Consider the following 14206-nt stretch of genomic DNA (forward strand, 5'->3'; position numbering starts at 1 on the left):
CTCTGCTGAAGCATGTTGGGGTCAAACGTGCAAATCATGTTACTGTCATGTCTTGTTTCAGAATATAGCGCACAACCTTCGTTGCATGTCAGCCCTCTTTTATGTTGGGCCCAGTTTCATTTGTTTTTTTCCTCTTTTATATACTCTACCAGCTACAAAATAAAAAAAAAATTACTCACTGTATTCGTAAGTTTACCCATGATGCTATGCTTAATAACAAAAATGACTGAAAGGTAATACAATTATATAGAAAAGGCATCATCAGGACTTTTAATGGGCAAATGTTTCATAAAATTCCTTGTGAATGACATTTTCATAACTATACAAAACATAATTCTAAAAATTCCTAAAGTAAAACAGTGATAATAGCAAAGTTTAAAATAAAAACCTGGTTGAGTTTTGTAACATTATGTTAAAAGGCTTGCCAGTAAAATCCCTGACATCCATGTTGAGTCTGGTTTCACAGAGTGATCACTTTGCATTGTGATTAATTCATAGCACCATGAATGTAAAAGATTAATGCTAACGAAACCCTCAGTTCACACAGAGGATCATACAGGCTCACACTGATCATTCAAGCTTATAAAATAACCATCTGGAGTTTTACCTACTGTCAGAACAGTAGATGTGAATGTTTACAATTACTGCCTCACAGTGCAGTATGGTACAGTACAGTACAAAGGCAAAACAAACATTTAAATACATCTCCAAGGACAGTCAAGCATCATTGTCAAGTCCCTGATTTCACATATTTAAAAAGACTGCCGTGAAGATCATCATACATGTATACAAGACCACAAAAAAGGTGCAGAAAGAATATTCTGCAAAATCTCTAAAAAGTCCATCTAGGTGTGTATATCCCACTCGGATCCTAATAAAAACAAAAATCTAAAACCTGACTTTTTCTTATACACCGCAGTCCTTCGGTCCACCGCTGATGTCTGGGATCTGATCTGCGAAGGACTGTGTCATCCACTGTCCGTCTGGGAGCTGGCCTTCTGCCATTTGTGATGTGGCTGCCTCCTGTGCTCCTTCTGAAGACAGAAAACACACACTGAAGCCCTCTGCTGAGGATAACCGGACACAACTGACATACTGATGTCATATTATTATTGATACTCAATCAATTCAGGAGGAAAGTCATTGCCAATATAGAAAGTGTCATATTTTGCTGCCCAGTTGTTTGTCCCTTCTAATAAACCAATCAGAAGCTATGGCTCCTTTTATCAAGGAGTATGCTTACATGCACACAAGACGTCATGTTAAAGAAGAATCAGAATATTAGACTACCTGGCAGGGCCGTACCAAATATCATTTTTCAGGGATGAACCGCAGTGATAAACAGTATCGGTCCCTGGCCAAAATCACTGGATTGGATATCAGAAATAGTAGAGTGCAGTACAGGCCTCAGGAGAAGGAGAATCTCTTACCCTGATTACAGAACCCTAACTCATGTACATGTTTAAGAAATCAGCTTACTGCAGAAATCCAGCTGTAACCTGCTTATTTAAGTTTATGTAAACAAATACTGACTGTTCCAATCACAGCTGAACTCAGAAACTTTGCAGAAATATTTACCTAAAAATACGATTAAAATGTGTGTCAGGACCATGACACCATGCTGCACCCTGACTGATGAGTTGAATCAAATGTGAAGAGTACTGTTTCAGTTCTGTGTGTGTGTGTGTGTATCTGTGTGTGTTACCTCTGTTTTCTACAGACGAGAATGTACAATGACCGTTAGTCTGACTTTGAGCCTGGCCCACTTCAGGTCCTCTCTCTGCATATGCTCCACCGTAGGCATCTTCATAACCAGGATCGTACTGCTCCTCCTTGATCGCCATCCTCTTGGCGTCCTCTGTTGATGAAAAAATAGGGAAGATTTACCAAACATTATCTGATCTGGAACCAGAGATCAAACTAAAAAGGCAGAATTTTAATATCAGGATGTATAAACCTACATACTAACTTCAAAGCCTAATTCTTCACTGCACTAGAAGTGAGGAAACTAATTATTTCAACTTTTGGTGATAGCTTTATTGAGTCTGTATGTCACAACGCTGCTTTCTAGTTTCACTTAAGAAAAAGAGTTTTAACGTCCACTTGGTGGTTAAATACAGGTTGGATCACTTAAATGTAAACAAAATATGTCCATTCATCCATGTCTGTGCTTACCCTTTGCCAACTGCAGGTCAAACGAGTAGTTAACCTCCTCAATCTCAGTGCTTTTTTGGACGCCCTTCAGCTGATCTCTGAGCTCCCTCAGTTTGATGTAGAAGTGGACTTTGTCCTGAGCACGAGGGAACTGAGCACAACGAGCGCTGGACGAAGGCATCAGATACAGAGCCTGTGAAGAGGAGATCACTGTCAGACCAAGTCTTTAAAGTTAACAGACAGATAAGAATCGCTGTAGTGTGGTTGAAAGTTCTCATTTTCTAAACTGACATCTCTTCGTTCATGTAAACTACTATGGTTATTAAAATATTTACAGAATATCTGCACCTCTGTCTCATTTTCAGTGCTGATTCAGATTACAAATGGTATAAAGTACTGATCTGACCCATTATTTACTTAACGGACAATATTTGAACATTAAGTCTCTGCGGTCAGCTGAAAATTTGGAAAATGAGGTTAACTTTCATCAATATTTGAGGAATCCATGATGAAGATGCAAAGCAGCCAGGTGCTCACCACGTCACAGTCGGGAATCTTGTGTGGCTGCAAACCGAATTCAAGTTTCTGTGGTTTTTTACCAAATAGCTCTCTGCAGAACATTTCATAAATGCCTTGGAGAAAAAAAAACAGAAAAATATTACTTTAATTCACATAAACAAATAATTTAACTGTAACTGTTGCTCTGCAGTACAAAAATTCTTACATTTTCCATTGAAAACTGCAATAAGAGGTTTGAATTTCTTTAGTTTCTCAACAAGAATTTTGCCTCCTTCACGTAATTCTTTACTGTTGAGATGAAACAAAAGAAAAATGGTTAAAATACAGTGTTGCAACAAATCCATCCATCTCATCCAACTTTGGCACAACTCAGGGTGCCCCTTTGCCCTAAATATAGATTTTCTAGCCCCAGTCACATCAAAACAAAACAAACTGACACCCACAAGTAAAATGTCATATCTGTGAGTCCCTGTGTTCTGTTTGTTTTGATCTTTACCACAAACATGCACTGATACAATGGTACTTTTTACTATATTGAATAACATCAAACATAGTGGTGAGTAATCCAATCAAAATCCATGATTTATGCCACTGATGCATCTTGCATGTCCCTTTTCCTGACAGTTCACAGGCCTACCTTGAGAGGTCTTTGCTCCCTGGTGTCGCCCTGGCCACCATGTTGGTGAAGCCCATTTTGTATTTGACAGGCAGTGTGGTGTCATGCATGTGGTTGAGCTGCTCTTCAGTAAATCCAGACAGAAACAGGCACTTCCCTGAAATTAAAATGTTAGCCAATGGTTTATGTGGCCTTTTTATAGCCCTATCCATTTTTTTTCAACTTGTGCATCTAAGAGTGCAATAAAAAAAAGAGAAAACAATTGTGTGAGAGAATCATGACCAAGAATCCAGTATTCTTACAAAACTGAGAGCAATGAAGAACTGCAACCATATATATATATGTATATATATATATATATATATATATATATATATATATATATATATATATCTTTTGTATTTTGGACAATCAAAAGTATTTTCCATCACTGATCATGTTTGCAGATGAGCACAGGAAGCATTTTTCTCTATTACACAACTCAAAATCATTCTTGTCATGATACTTACAAAAATGATTTCCAGGACCTGGAAACCACCGTCCAATGTAAGCTGCCATTAGTCCTGGATTAATACCAATCTGAAAGCAAAACAGCACGTTTTTAAAACTTACAAATTTATTCCAAATAACACAGTGCTTGGTTTTGCTGTTAAACATATGGAAAAAAGCCCCTTACAATGACATAGTCCAGGTTGTAATCCAGCAGGTCTGGTAGAGTTTTTTTCATCACTTCCTCCTCTGACATTCCCTTGAAGCGGTCAACTTTCCTCTTCACCTTCTTGAAGCTCTCATCAATCTTCTCTTGCTTGCCATCTGCCTGAGCCTCAGCAGCCTTCTTAGGCTTCGGACCAGGTTTGGCTTTAGGTGCATTTGGGTCCTTTGGTGGCTTTGGAGCCTTTGGGACTTTTGGTGGTTTGGGTGCCTTGGGTTCCTTCGGTTGAGCTGGTCTGCCTCTCTTTTTGGCTGCAGCTACAAAAAAACAGAGGTAAAATCAAACAAAAGAATTGTCTGAACTTGCACTGTTTCCTTTGCACTTCTTTGAACTGTTGACAGATTGCATTTATATACTATCGTACCTTAATATTACTCAATTTAATTTAATTTTTGGAGTGTTTTAAAGCATATCAAACTTAAATAAAAACACAGTATTATTAAAAAATATTTAAGAAACCCAAATACATATTTTCACAAAGCTGTTATTAACTTCCAGAAAGCTCCAAAAGCTTGTTGCCATGCAGTATTTCAAAGAAAGATCAAATCTCACAATTGTGCAGACCCACAATTTATACACAGGGTCAACATGTTATGACAAATTAAGAAATCTGGGACCTGACCAAGAACCAGCTGGTCTATATACATATATGAGGATGCTTAATTCAAAAAGGATCACAGTACGTTTTGCCAGGTTGGCAGGTTCCTGCTGTTCCATCATGGGTTCTGGATTAGCCATGTGTGCCATGGCTGCCTCTCCTGTCTGCCCCTCCACGTTGTGAAACTGATGGTTGGGGTTGAAGCCTGAGTATTGTGCCTGGAGAGCTTGAAACTGCTGTGCAGACTGAACCCTGTGGTGGAGGAATATTTTTTAAAAAAAGACAAGAGGCAACAAAAAAAGTGAGACGGCAGTGGGATGTGCTGTGGGGTTAAAGCCGTGTTAAACCAGTGTGCTGTGTGACCTATGCGCTTTTTGTTTTGTTTGGCTGTTTTCTGTAATAATAACGTGATTATAAATTAATAAACAACTGATGGCCTTTCTCCAGTAACTGTTTGGAGTCGGTTAGGCCTAATCCTTGTCAGTTTATCGTAAGCAAACTTAATGAGGTTAATATGAGGCTTAATTATGAGTTGTTTATCAGTTTATAGATACAATATTAGATTCATTTAATGAACTGGCAAAACATTGTTTGTCTGCTGATCAGTAAATGGTATTTACCAATCAATAGTTTGGTCGTTTAAACAAGCCAGTCATCTAGTATTTTGAGATAACTGGCATTGGATGATGCCTGTACTCACAAGGCTGATAAAACATAAATGACTGCAGACACATCTGCAGGCAGCCTAATCAATGTAGCTGCTGTGGACCAATGTTAGTATTCACTCCCCTTTGTCAGTTTTGGGAAGGTGGTGAAAAAGTTTAGTTTTAAGCCCTGTACTACAACACCCATGCATACTGCTGTAAACATTTGCCTAAATTTGCTCAATCACCATCATCTTTTCTAAATGTTAACATATTTCTGACTCTCTAAATATCAGCATTGCCCATTGAAAAGGCAATGTTGGTCAACCACTGTCTGCCAGGGTCTGCATTAATTGTCACTAGGGGAACCTAATAAACTGGCAGTGGGTGTATATCTGTTCTGAAAATGTGTAATGTGTGTAAGTCCATGCAGTTGACAGACTGATCGGTATATCAAGTACTTAATTTCATGACACATGGAAACCCACAGTTAGTTAGTCAACAAAGTTTCACATTATATTAAGGGGAAAGATGAGCGATTCCACCGACAAGGAGTTTTTCTTTGTTCTCCCTGACTTAAATTTCAGTTAAATTTTATCAAGCTACAACAAAACAATATGCACAGCAGTGGAAATTATCATTCGCAAAACAAATGGCATATAATGAAGACAATGATAAAACAAAAGTTAAAGGAGCAACTGGGTGCACATGCTTTCATTTCATTTTAATCACACTTTGCCATTCAGAGCTTTGCTGACATAATCAGACTCCTGTATGGCCACATTGGGGTGAGGAGGAAGACTCACCACTGTTGAAGATACTCCGGTGAGACAACAGGGAATGATCCATTCAGCTTTTCTTCCATCTTTTGGGTGGTTTGACTTTATTAAATAAATCAATATGGATGTTTAGGAAACATAACTAAGGGATGTACATGTGGTTTAGTATATTATAGAGTCTGGCAGTGTATGAAACTGAATGCATGTGCCAGGGCATTGTAGAGAAAACTGTGGATTTAGCAGCAAAAGATGAACCATAACATAAACAATAGCAACAAAGGACAACTTAGAAGGTGATAACACATTAAACCCAAATTAAACACCCTTTTGTAGACCTTATTTTATTAAAATTACAACAGCAGATATAAACTCCACATTTTGCTACTTGGTTGAGTTACACATCTAAACCTGCTAAAATGTTTCCCCCTTCTTCCATGGCTATGCTAACTAACAAGCTAACGCTAAAATCAAATGAAAAACAGTTATCAACCTGCCACTTTAAAACAGGTTTATAATAAACTGTTAGGGGGTAAAGGCAGAAGTTTGTAGCTACATAATTTCAACTATATATGCTTCATGCTCCGGTTGATAATACGAATGGTTCTGTAAACAGCAATTGAGCAGCAGTGCCACAAGTGCAGCTAATGTTAGCTAGACTACAGTTAGCCGATCAGCTAACTTAGCGTGGATGAATGGTTCCGCTTCCACTGAGATTTCCCGTAAAAAAAAATTGTACATAATTTACCATTATGTAAAAACAATAAACGAACCTGTTCTGGGCAAGGTTTAACTTAGCTTCGTCTGTAGAGACAACTGTTTATTTTCCATCTATCCCGTTCTTCTATTCGGTCTATACGAGGTGCAACACAGGCAACAAAGACATGACAGCACTGCCGGTCAACTTTGACACCGGAAGATCTCATGTCTGAGAAGCGGGGGTGTACAGAGAAAAAAATATGTTTTACTATATACAAGAAAAATTATTCAAATAATCATATCGTAGACTGTTGAATATTTTATAAATATATGTAATAAACCCGTTTGAATGTGATGTTTTAACTCAAAATGGCACGATAAAATTGAAAAAAAAAGAAAGCTATGCACCCATCTTAGCACTGGTATGAGCTACTCAGCTTTTTAAACTCCATGAGATTCGTTTTCTATTGGCTGAGTTGTTTAAAGGGTTATGTTTGTAGGGTTGTTCATTTATTATTAGCCTGTGTTTATATGTATGTAAATTATGCAATTACAAATTGTGCCTTTATTATTTTTTCTTTCTTATTATTTATTTACTTTTTGAAACTAGAATTTTGTATTTCTGTTTTATTTTTTATTTCTTTCTCTCACCCTTTCACTTGCAGTTGCAGATGTTATTTCCCCTACCATGTTTTTAACACAGAATTTATTAAAACAAATAAAATAAAATTACAATAACAAGACCTGAAAGCAGATTTTAACAGGATCAAAGGAGGTTGTGAAAAGGACGTTTTAAGAGCAGAAGACTAGAGGCTGATGATTTGAAAGATTCAAATTCTGAAACATTTTGGCTCCATGGAATTTTTGTGACTCACTGGCCTTAAGGAAATGAGATCATTGAATGTCATTATATATACCTGAGTATATATAATGGATAATGGTATAATGGATGTGAAGGATGTAAAGACAATCTGGTTGACTGATCGACTGACATAAATAAAATGCTACATAAAATACAGTTATATAAAATAATGTTTTAATTAAGGTGGACAGTTTGCTAAACAATCAAAACCAAAAAATAAAGTATTGCTATGTAAAACAGTTACAAGTAGAAGTGTGTGTGTGGGGGGTAATTTTCTAAAATGTTCAAAAGTTATGCACTGAACCACGGCATATGTTTTTAAGAGGAAACTTTGAGCCATGTAACATAAAATCCAGCTGCAGGGGGCAGCACATCGTCACTAGTGGCTTCAGCTGTGAGATTGAATGAGGCAGAAGAAAAAGACACGGGGCGGTCTTGTTTTTATCACTCGTCGCACGCAGCACCTTCGCTGTGAAAATGCGCATCGAAAAGTGTTATTTCTGCTCGGGACCAGTGTACCCCGGACATGGGGCGATGTTTGTACGGAACGACTGTAAGGTATGACACTGTTTTTGTCTCTGAATAACCTTGTAAGTTTAACAGAAGCTCATGTTTGACTGCCTGTTAGCTAGAAAGCTAACGTTAGCCTGCTAACATAACGTGTACGCAATCACGTGTGATGAAGAAGGTTTTTAGCAGCTGACAGACGGTAAATTACTCAACGAGATGGTTATCTGCCTCAATAGACAGAAACGTCATACGTGAAGGTAACGAAATAATTTACGAAAGGCTAGATCGATGCTGCCTTTATTAAAAATCGAGTTGATGCAGCGGTCGGACATTTAATTAGCAGGGCCTTAGGTGTAGCTCGCAGAGTAATGGCGCCCTCTGAAGTTACACTGGAAAACAACAGCCTGTGGACAAATTCTAAACACATCTCTAAAAATACTAACATATAACATGTCTGTATTCTTTGTAAAGCTTCTGATGTTTGGAGATTTTCAGAATATTTTTGAACTTTTCATTAGTCTTAAAAGCCATACACGTTTAGTTTGTTTGTATATTCTTGTGGTAAGTGTTAAGTATAGAGTATTTTATTTTATTGCTCTTTCTGAACTAATGGTCTAACTAATGTCTAATTTTGTATCTTGTTGTGGATTTTATTTACTTTCATTGTTTTTTTATGTAAATTATTTTGTAATATTTTTGAAATGTGATGCATAATTAATTTAAGTAACTATTAACTAGCTACTTATTTTAAACTTAAGTTATTGAAAAGTATTATATGATTGTAATGTTTTGTTTTATTCTTTTCACATATCATGTGTTTTTCTGTCTCTTTGTAGACATTCAGATTCTGCAGATCAAAATGCATCAAGAACTTCAAGAAGAAGCGTAACCCAAGAAAAACAAGATGGACCAAAGCATTCAGAAAGGCTTCAGGAAAGGAGTTGACAGTGGTGAGTTGGTTATTCATAGAGCACTTACCTCAAAGTCATTAAAATAGTTTTACTGTTATTTATCCAACAAACATCATTTGTTTCAGGATAACTCTTTGGAGTTCGAGAAACGCAGAAACATACCTGTTAAGTACAACAGGGAGCTCTGGGAGAAGACAGGTAATGTATACATTTATTTGTCTCACCTGCTTGCTGTGAACGTGTTTTGTCTTTTGATTTTTTTTTAAACTGAAGTGTCATGTGTCACTTTTAATTTCTACAGTGGAAGCAATGAAGAGGGTGGAAGAAATAAAACAGAAACGACAGGCAAGATTTATCATGAACAGGTAAGCAAGCCATTTTGTGTTCCTTTTCAAGCCTAGTTTATTGAATAACTTTAATGTTGTATAATAAATTTGGTATTGACAGTTTTTGTCTTGCCTTTAATGTTGTTTTATCTCCACTTTATAGATTAAAGAAGGGCAAACAGTTGGAAAAAGAAGAGGCCATCAACGAAGTCAAGAAAAATATTCACCTTATCAAAGCACCTCATGCAGGTAAGGATTTTTCATCAACCAGCAGAGTTATACAGAAGAATTTGAATTGATGACACTGATTTTAATACACATGAGATACAGTTCACAGTGACAACAACAGACACACATGCACACAGTACAGCCCATCTCTTCAGAGGTGGACAGCAATTGTAATGAAATGTGAATTTTTCATATAATCAGTTAAGGGATTATTGAAAAGAAAATCCAATTGTAAATGCATAAAATACTTAATAATGAGTGTCCTTAAGATTTCTAAGGTGTTATTTCAGCATTGTTCACATTTCATCTTTATGTTTTGTTTACAGGAAAAGCCAAACAAATGGAAGCCAAAATGGTGCAGAAGTTACAAGAAGACGTGGACATGGGGGATGAAGATAATTAACCTTACACCCACTGGGTTTTGTTTGTGTTATTAAACTCGTGAGCAAGGAATTAAAATTTCCACATGGCTGATATGGAACACCGTAATGTATTCGGTTTTAAATTGAAATACAAACACTGAAAGCATGGACGCAACAAAAGATCTCCAAAGCAGCAGCAGTCAACCACTTATCTCCCTGTTGATGGTTTCTGAGTGGCCGTTGTGGCTGTTAAGAATTAACTCCATCCAGTTGCAGAGTATAATAGTGTATTACAGTAATGCAGAAAATGTTAACCAGTAAATAAAAACAAAAAAAAAGGAATTTTGGGAATTGCTTGTCTGTTGATTTTCTGTGACATTAAGTTGGATATGAAGGTGGGTAAGTTGTAGCAACACAATCGTAAAAATGCAGACAGCTGTCCATATTGATGACGGTGTAGAAGTCGGGGTGCAAAATCCAAATCTTAAGATGATGTTTTAATGTTTTTTTTTGGTTGGTTATATGTTGTTTAAAGGACAAATCTATTATACATTTATTGTCATAAAACATAAAATGACCATGATGTGTCATCAGAGATCAAGAAAATATTAAGTTGAAATACTCGCTTCTCTGATAAAAATGCTTCAGCCTCATTGAAATTTCTATTGTGGGCTGAAACAACTGTTGTTTGCCCGTAACAGATTAATTCAGAATGAGTAAATGTCTGTTGACGAGTTGTAAGAACTCTTTAATAATGTTGTAGAAGGAGTGGATGTTTACAACGGTTAAACTAAGCACCATGTTGAATGACGTCTGACAGGCAGCTACTGAACCCAAAGTGTGTATTTTCAGAGCAGTGACCTTTTGTTTTCAGGATAACAGGATCATATATTAAATAGGATTTCAACCTATTTAATATACAGTCTATGGCTCCACCTCACTATTTGAACCACTGTACTAATTTTTACATGTGCAATTGGTACATATTGGGACATACAACTATTTGGAAATTGGAAATGTATTAATAACTTATATAAAAGAGATAAATAGATTTTTTAAAAATAATTCTCAGGTTTAAACTTGAAAGTTGAATGGTCAGTTTACACACAGAAGGCTCAACTTACCCACAGACTCGGATCAACTTGAACAGCAACTAGTAGAAGCAAAGGAGCACTTTTTTTAAGGTCATGTTTTCAGGGTCTTTTGTCATAGATGCTTTCCTATAATTTCAACTGATAGGAAACAGAAATAAGAAATAAGTGTAAATACATTCATTGTTCTTCTGTCTCATTTTCTTGCCTAGTGGACTCTAAGTAAAATGTGGCTCATCTTACCCCACTCTCCTCTACAGATTAAGATTTTGAGTCACTTGCCTTTCAAAGCATAAAAGTGTAAACCAGTAATTGTATCATAAATATACAAGTTAATTTGTCAGAGCATTTCATATGATGATGTATCTTAAATGCAGTAAACTATCTGATTTATCTCTCAATCATTGCAAGTTAATTTAATAAAGTTAACTTGATTTGAAAATAAGGAACTTCAAAGAACGATTAGTTATGGGCATTGAAATGTTTATCCACTTTATCTGACAAATAACGTTATTTAAATGTTTGTTCATCAACTAACCCCGTGTCAATTTAAACTGTGTATTAAATTGATATGCTGGTCCCAGTCTCTGTTTCCATCTGTATCTCTGGCATCGATTAACCGGCCTGTTGCTGCACAGGCTGCATCATGACAGGCTCCTGCCTGCCCTCGCCCGCCTAGTCGCTGCCAGCTCCACCTTTCATCTTCTAGAGGAGCTGCTTGGACGGGTACATCCAGTTTTGCGAGCAGGAGCAAGGATTCGTTACAGCCATGTCCGAGGAGGTTGAAGGAACGAGGACTTGTGAAGAACAGCAGGTAAACTGAACCGACAAACTTAAAATGTAACCAGTTAGCCGCTGCTACTAGCACGTCGAATCTGGTGGATTAGCAAGCGGCTAGCTGCAAAGCTAGTTAGCCAGTAGCTAGCATGCCACTGTTGCTTAATATAATCAGCGATGCTTAGCTACCGCTAATTAGCTAACAGCGTTTCTTGGCGAAGCAAAACAACCCCTGATGATTTGGGACCAACGAGTAGATGGCTGCAATCACTTGTTACTTGATTGATAGATAACACTGGCTAAGGCTGTAGCTAAACATGCTAAGTTAAATGGCAAGAATAATGCTAGTGAAAACACTAGTTAGTTATCCCTCATGGCGGCGCCTGCATATCATGCAACATAAACAGTAGTATTGTTCGCTTTAACTGCTGCTGCTGTCAGAATACATACAGCATATTTAATGGTCATTCATGTCATGGGCACTTGTAACGAAATTTGACAGTTTTTCTCCCAGCAAGTCAGCTAAGTGGTGCATTTGCCAACCTCACAGTCTGCTCTTTCAACAGGAAATGGAGGACAAAGTAATAAGTCCAGAAAAGGCAGAGGAGGCCAAACTGAAGGCCAGGTATCCTAACCTTGGAGTCAAGCCTGGAGGCTCAGACCTTCTCAGGAAAAGACTTACAAAGGGGGTGCGTTTCATACCTAAACTTTGCGAGCTACGAGGGCTGTGTATTAGTAAGATACATGACAATACAGGATTTACAATTCAGTATGCTGTGATATATTGCTATTTTTTTTAAGATCTAACTTTTGTAAAACTGTCATAGTTTGGAGAACAATTCATACAATATGAGCTAAAACTTATACTTGTTTATACTTTCAAAACAGTGAAGCTAGTTAACAATACTGATATCTAATGGTCAAGGGTTGAGATGCAACACAGAATTAACAACTGCCACGAAGTTTTACAATATTTTGGCCAAAATATTAATATGTTCCAGCTCACTATTTGGACTGCAGTTCTCATTTTTGAATGCTATGATCTTACATATTTCTCCTTTCAGTGTATCAGTATTTTCTTACTCTCCTTCTAGCCACTGATTTCAACAGTGCCAGACTTGCAGTATTCCCACTTTATGCCTTCTTGTTTATTTCAGCAAAAGTACTTTGACTCTGGTGACTACAATATGGCAAAGGCAAAGATGAAGAATAAACAGTTGCCATCAGCCCCAACGGAGAAGACTGAGATCACAGGCGGGCACATCCCAACTCCTCAGGACCTGCCTCAGAGAAAGACATCAATTGTGACCAGCAAATTGGCTGGTTGAAGGTTTTCTATTTACTGTTTTGTTACCATTCCAACCCCCCCTTTTCATATCTACCTGCCGTTTACGTTTTTTGTTTATTTTTCACCTTTGTATGTATAAGAACAAGTTATGTACCAAGTCAGAGTCTTGAGGAAAATTGGCAACTGTCACTGAATCAGACACTGAATTGTGTGTGAGTTAAATCTAACAAAGCAGTAGTTGAAAATGTTTCTGAAGATTGTAAAAAAAAGACTTATGAAAACGATATCACACTCGTAAATATGAATGGATGTTAGTGCTATCTTATTTTCACAGTGTGTTTTCACTTTTAAGAATGTATGCCTCCATGCAAATTGCATGTCCAACAGCAGCTGAAGAGCCTGCGCAGATGATCTGTTTTCATCACCACAAAGGAATCTTGTTCCACCATGTTACCAACAATTACAGGGGCAGAAATACTTGAGACACAGAGAAAATGTGATCAGAGTTTGTATTGATGTGTCTGTGAGGTTAACTGTAATTTACAGATATGCCTCGGTAATTGAAACCATTTTTTGTATTTACTGGCTCATATGGAGGCATGTCTATTCAAATAGTGAAAAGTGAAATAATCCTGCTTTGTTTTTGCTTTCTAATACTTGATTGTGGGTCCCCTCCTCTCTCTGTGAAGCTGTTTGATTCTGTGCTTTCAAAGCGCTGAAGATTAGATCACAATACTTTGTAGTCAGTCGTATTTTAATTCATTTTAGTGACATTGGTTTGCAAACACTTGCTGCTGGTCTCCATCTCATCCTGACCTCTAAAATGGCCTTAAAAGTAATGAACCCTCTTGAGCAATATTTGCTCCCTCAGTGAGAATCTTAGTTGTGAATTTTGCCTGAAATGTCTGTCACTGTCTGACTGGAATCAGTTACTGTAGGATTTTATGGAAAGAAACTCCCTTGACATGTCTGGAGTGTGCATGTGCATCTACTGTGCAGTCACACTGTGCCATTTGTTTTGTAAATAAAATAGTTTTGCATAATATCTTATAAGTACACGTATTCAATTGAATGTGTCTTTGCATTTATTTCTACACTCAAATGTTACTAAATGAGAAAGCTACCTGCACTTC

The 14206-nt window shown here is 37.1% G+C and overlaps 3 protein-coding genes across 5 annotated transcripts; 2 read left to right on the forward strand and 1 right to left on the reverse strand.

Annotated features, from left to right (window-relative positions):
* Positions 1-242: 242 nt before the first annotated feature.
* Positions 243-6926, reverse strand: tdg.1 (thymine DNA glycosylase, tandem duplicate 1). 3 transcript variants are annotated; one of them, XM_084734916.1, is made up of 11 exons: positions 6793-6926; positions 6050-6124; positions 4685-4851; positions 3966-4258; positions 3799-3868; positions 3311-3446; positions 2879-2961; positions 2692-2786; positions 2176-2347; positions 1706-1858; positions 243-1034 (listed from the first exon to the last, which is right to left on the reverse strand). In XM_084734916.1, exons 2-11 carry the CDS (start codon positions 6106-6108, stop codon positions 907-909), a joined length of 1356 nt encoding a protein of 451 aa, XP_084591042.1. In that variant the 5' UTR covers positions 6109-6124; positions 6793-6926; the 3' UTR covers positions 243-906. The 3 variants fall into 3 exon arrangements, with proteins under 3 accessions (XP_084591042.1, XP_084591043.1, XP_084591041.1); XM_084734917.1 differs by lacking the exon at positions 6050-6124 and having other exon boundaries at positions 6793-6924; XM_084734915.1 differs by lacking the exon at positions 6793-6926 and having other exon boundaries at positions 6050-6141.
* Positions 6927-7979: 1053 nt separating this feature from the next.
* On the forward strand, positions 7980-10014 carry rsl24d1 (ribosomal L24 domain containing 1). The gene is made up of 6 exons (XM_084734918.1): positions 7980-8138; positions 8927-9040; positions 9127-9199; positions 9303-9366; positions 9491-9576; positions 9882-10014. Exons 1-6 carry the CDS (start codon positions 8058-8060, stop codon positions 9956-9958), a joined length of 495 nt encoding a protein of 164 aa, XP_084591044.1. The 5' UTR covers positions 7980-8057; the 3' UTR covers positions 9959-10014.
* A 1618-nt stretch (positions 10015-11632) lies between these two features.
* LOC146316556 (cAMP-regulated phosphoprotein 19-like) lies at positions 11633-14118 on the forward strand. The gene is made up of 3 exons (XM_084734919.1): positions 11633-11822; positions 12352-12474; positions 12943-14118. Exons 1-3 carry the CDS (start codon positions 11778-11780, stop codon positions 13111-13113), a joined length of 339 nt encoding a protein of 112 aa, XP_084591045.1. The 5' UTR covers positions 11633-11777; the 3' UTR covers positions 13114-14118.
* Positions 14119-14206: the final 88 nt, after the last annotated feature.

This window comes from Lutjanus erythropterus, chromosome 13, assembly GCF_056507025.1.
Source record: "Lutjanus erythropterus isolate fLutEry1 chromosome 13, fLutEry1.hap2, whole genome shotgun sequence".
NCBI lineage: Eukaryota > Metazoa > Chordata > Actinopteri > Lutjaniformes > Lutjanidae > Lutjanus > Lutjanus erythropterus.

Bases quoted from the DNA above. Each gene is read 5' to 3' on its own strand.
- rsl24d1 (XM_084734918.1), top strand. From the start codon at position 8,058: ATGCGCATCGAAAAGTGTTATTTCTGCTCGGGACCAGTGTACCCCGGA. The intron at 8,139-8,926 runs GTATGACACTGT...GTCTCTTTGTAG, and splicing joins TTGTACGGAACGACTGTAAG to ACATTCAGATTCTGCAGATC. The intron at 9,367-9,490 runs GTAAGCAAGCCA...TCCACTTTATAG, and splicing joins GCAAGATTTATCATGAACAG to ATTAAAGAAGGGCAAACAGT.
- tdg.1 (XM_084734916.1), bottom strand. From the start codon at position 6,108: ATGGAAGAAAAGCTGAATGGATCATTCCCTGTTGTCTCACCGGAGTAT. The intron at 2,348-2,691 runs GTGAGCACCTGG...TCCTCTTCACAG, and splicing joins AGATTCCCGACTGTGACGTG to GCTCTGTATCTGATGCCTTC. The intron at 1,035-1,705 runs GTAACACACACA...TTCTGTCTTCAG, and splicing joins CTCGTCTGTAGAAAACAGAG to AAGGAGCACAGGAGGCAGCC.
- LOC146316556 (XM_084734919.1), top strand. From the start codon at position 11,778: ATGTCCGAGGAGGTTGAAGGAACGAGGACTTGTGAAGAACAGCAG. The intron at 11,823-12,351 runs GTAAACTGAACC...CTCTTTCAACAG, and splicing joins GGACTTGTGAAGAACAGCAG to GAAATGGAGGACAAAGTAAT. The intron at 12,475-12,942 runs GTGCGTTTCATA...TGTTTATTTCAG, and splicing joins GGAAAAGACTTACAAAGGGG to CAAAAGTACTTTGACTCTGG.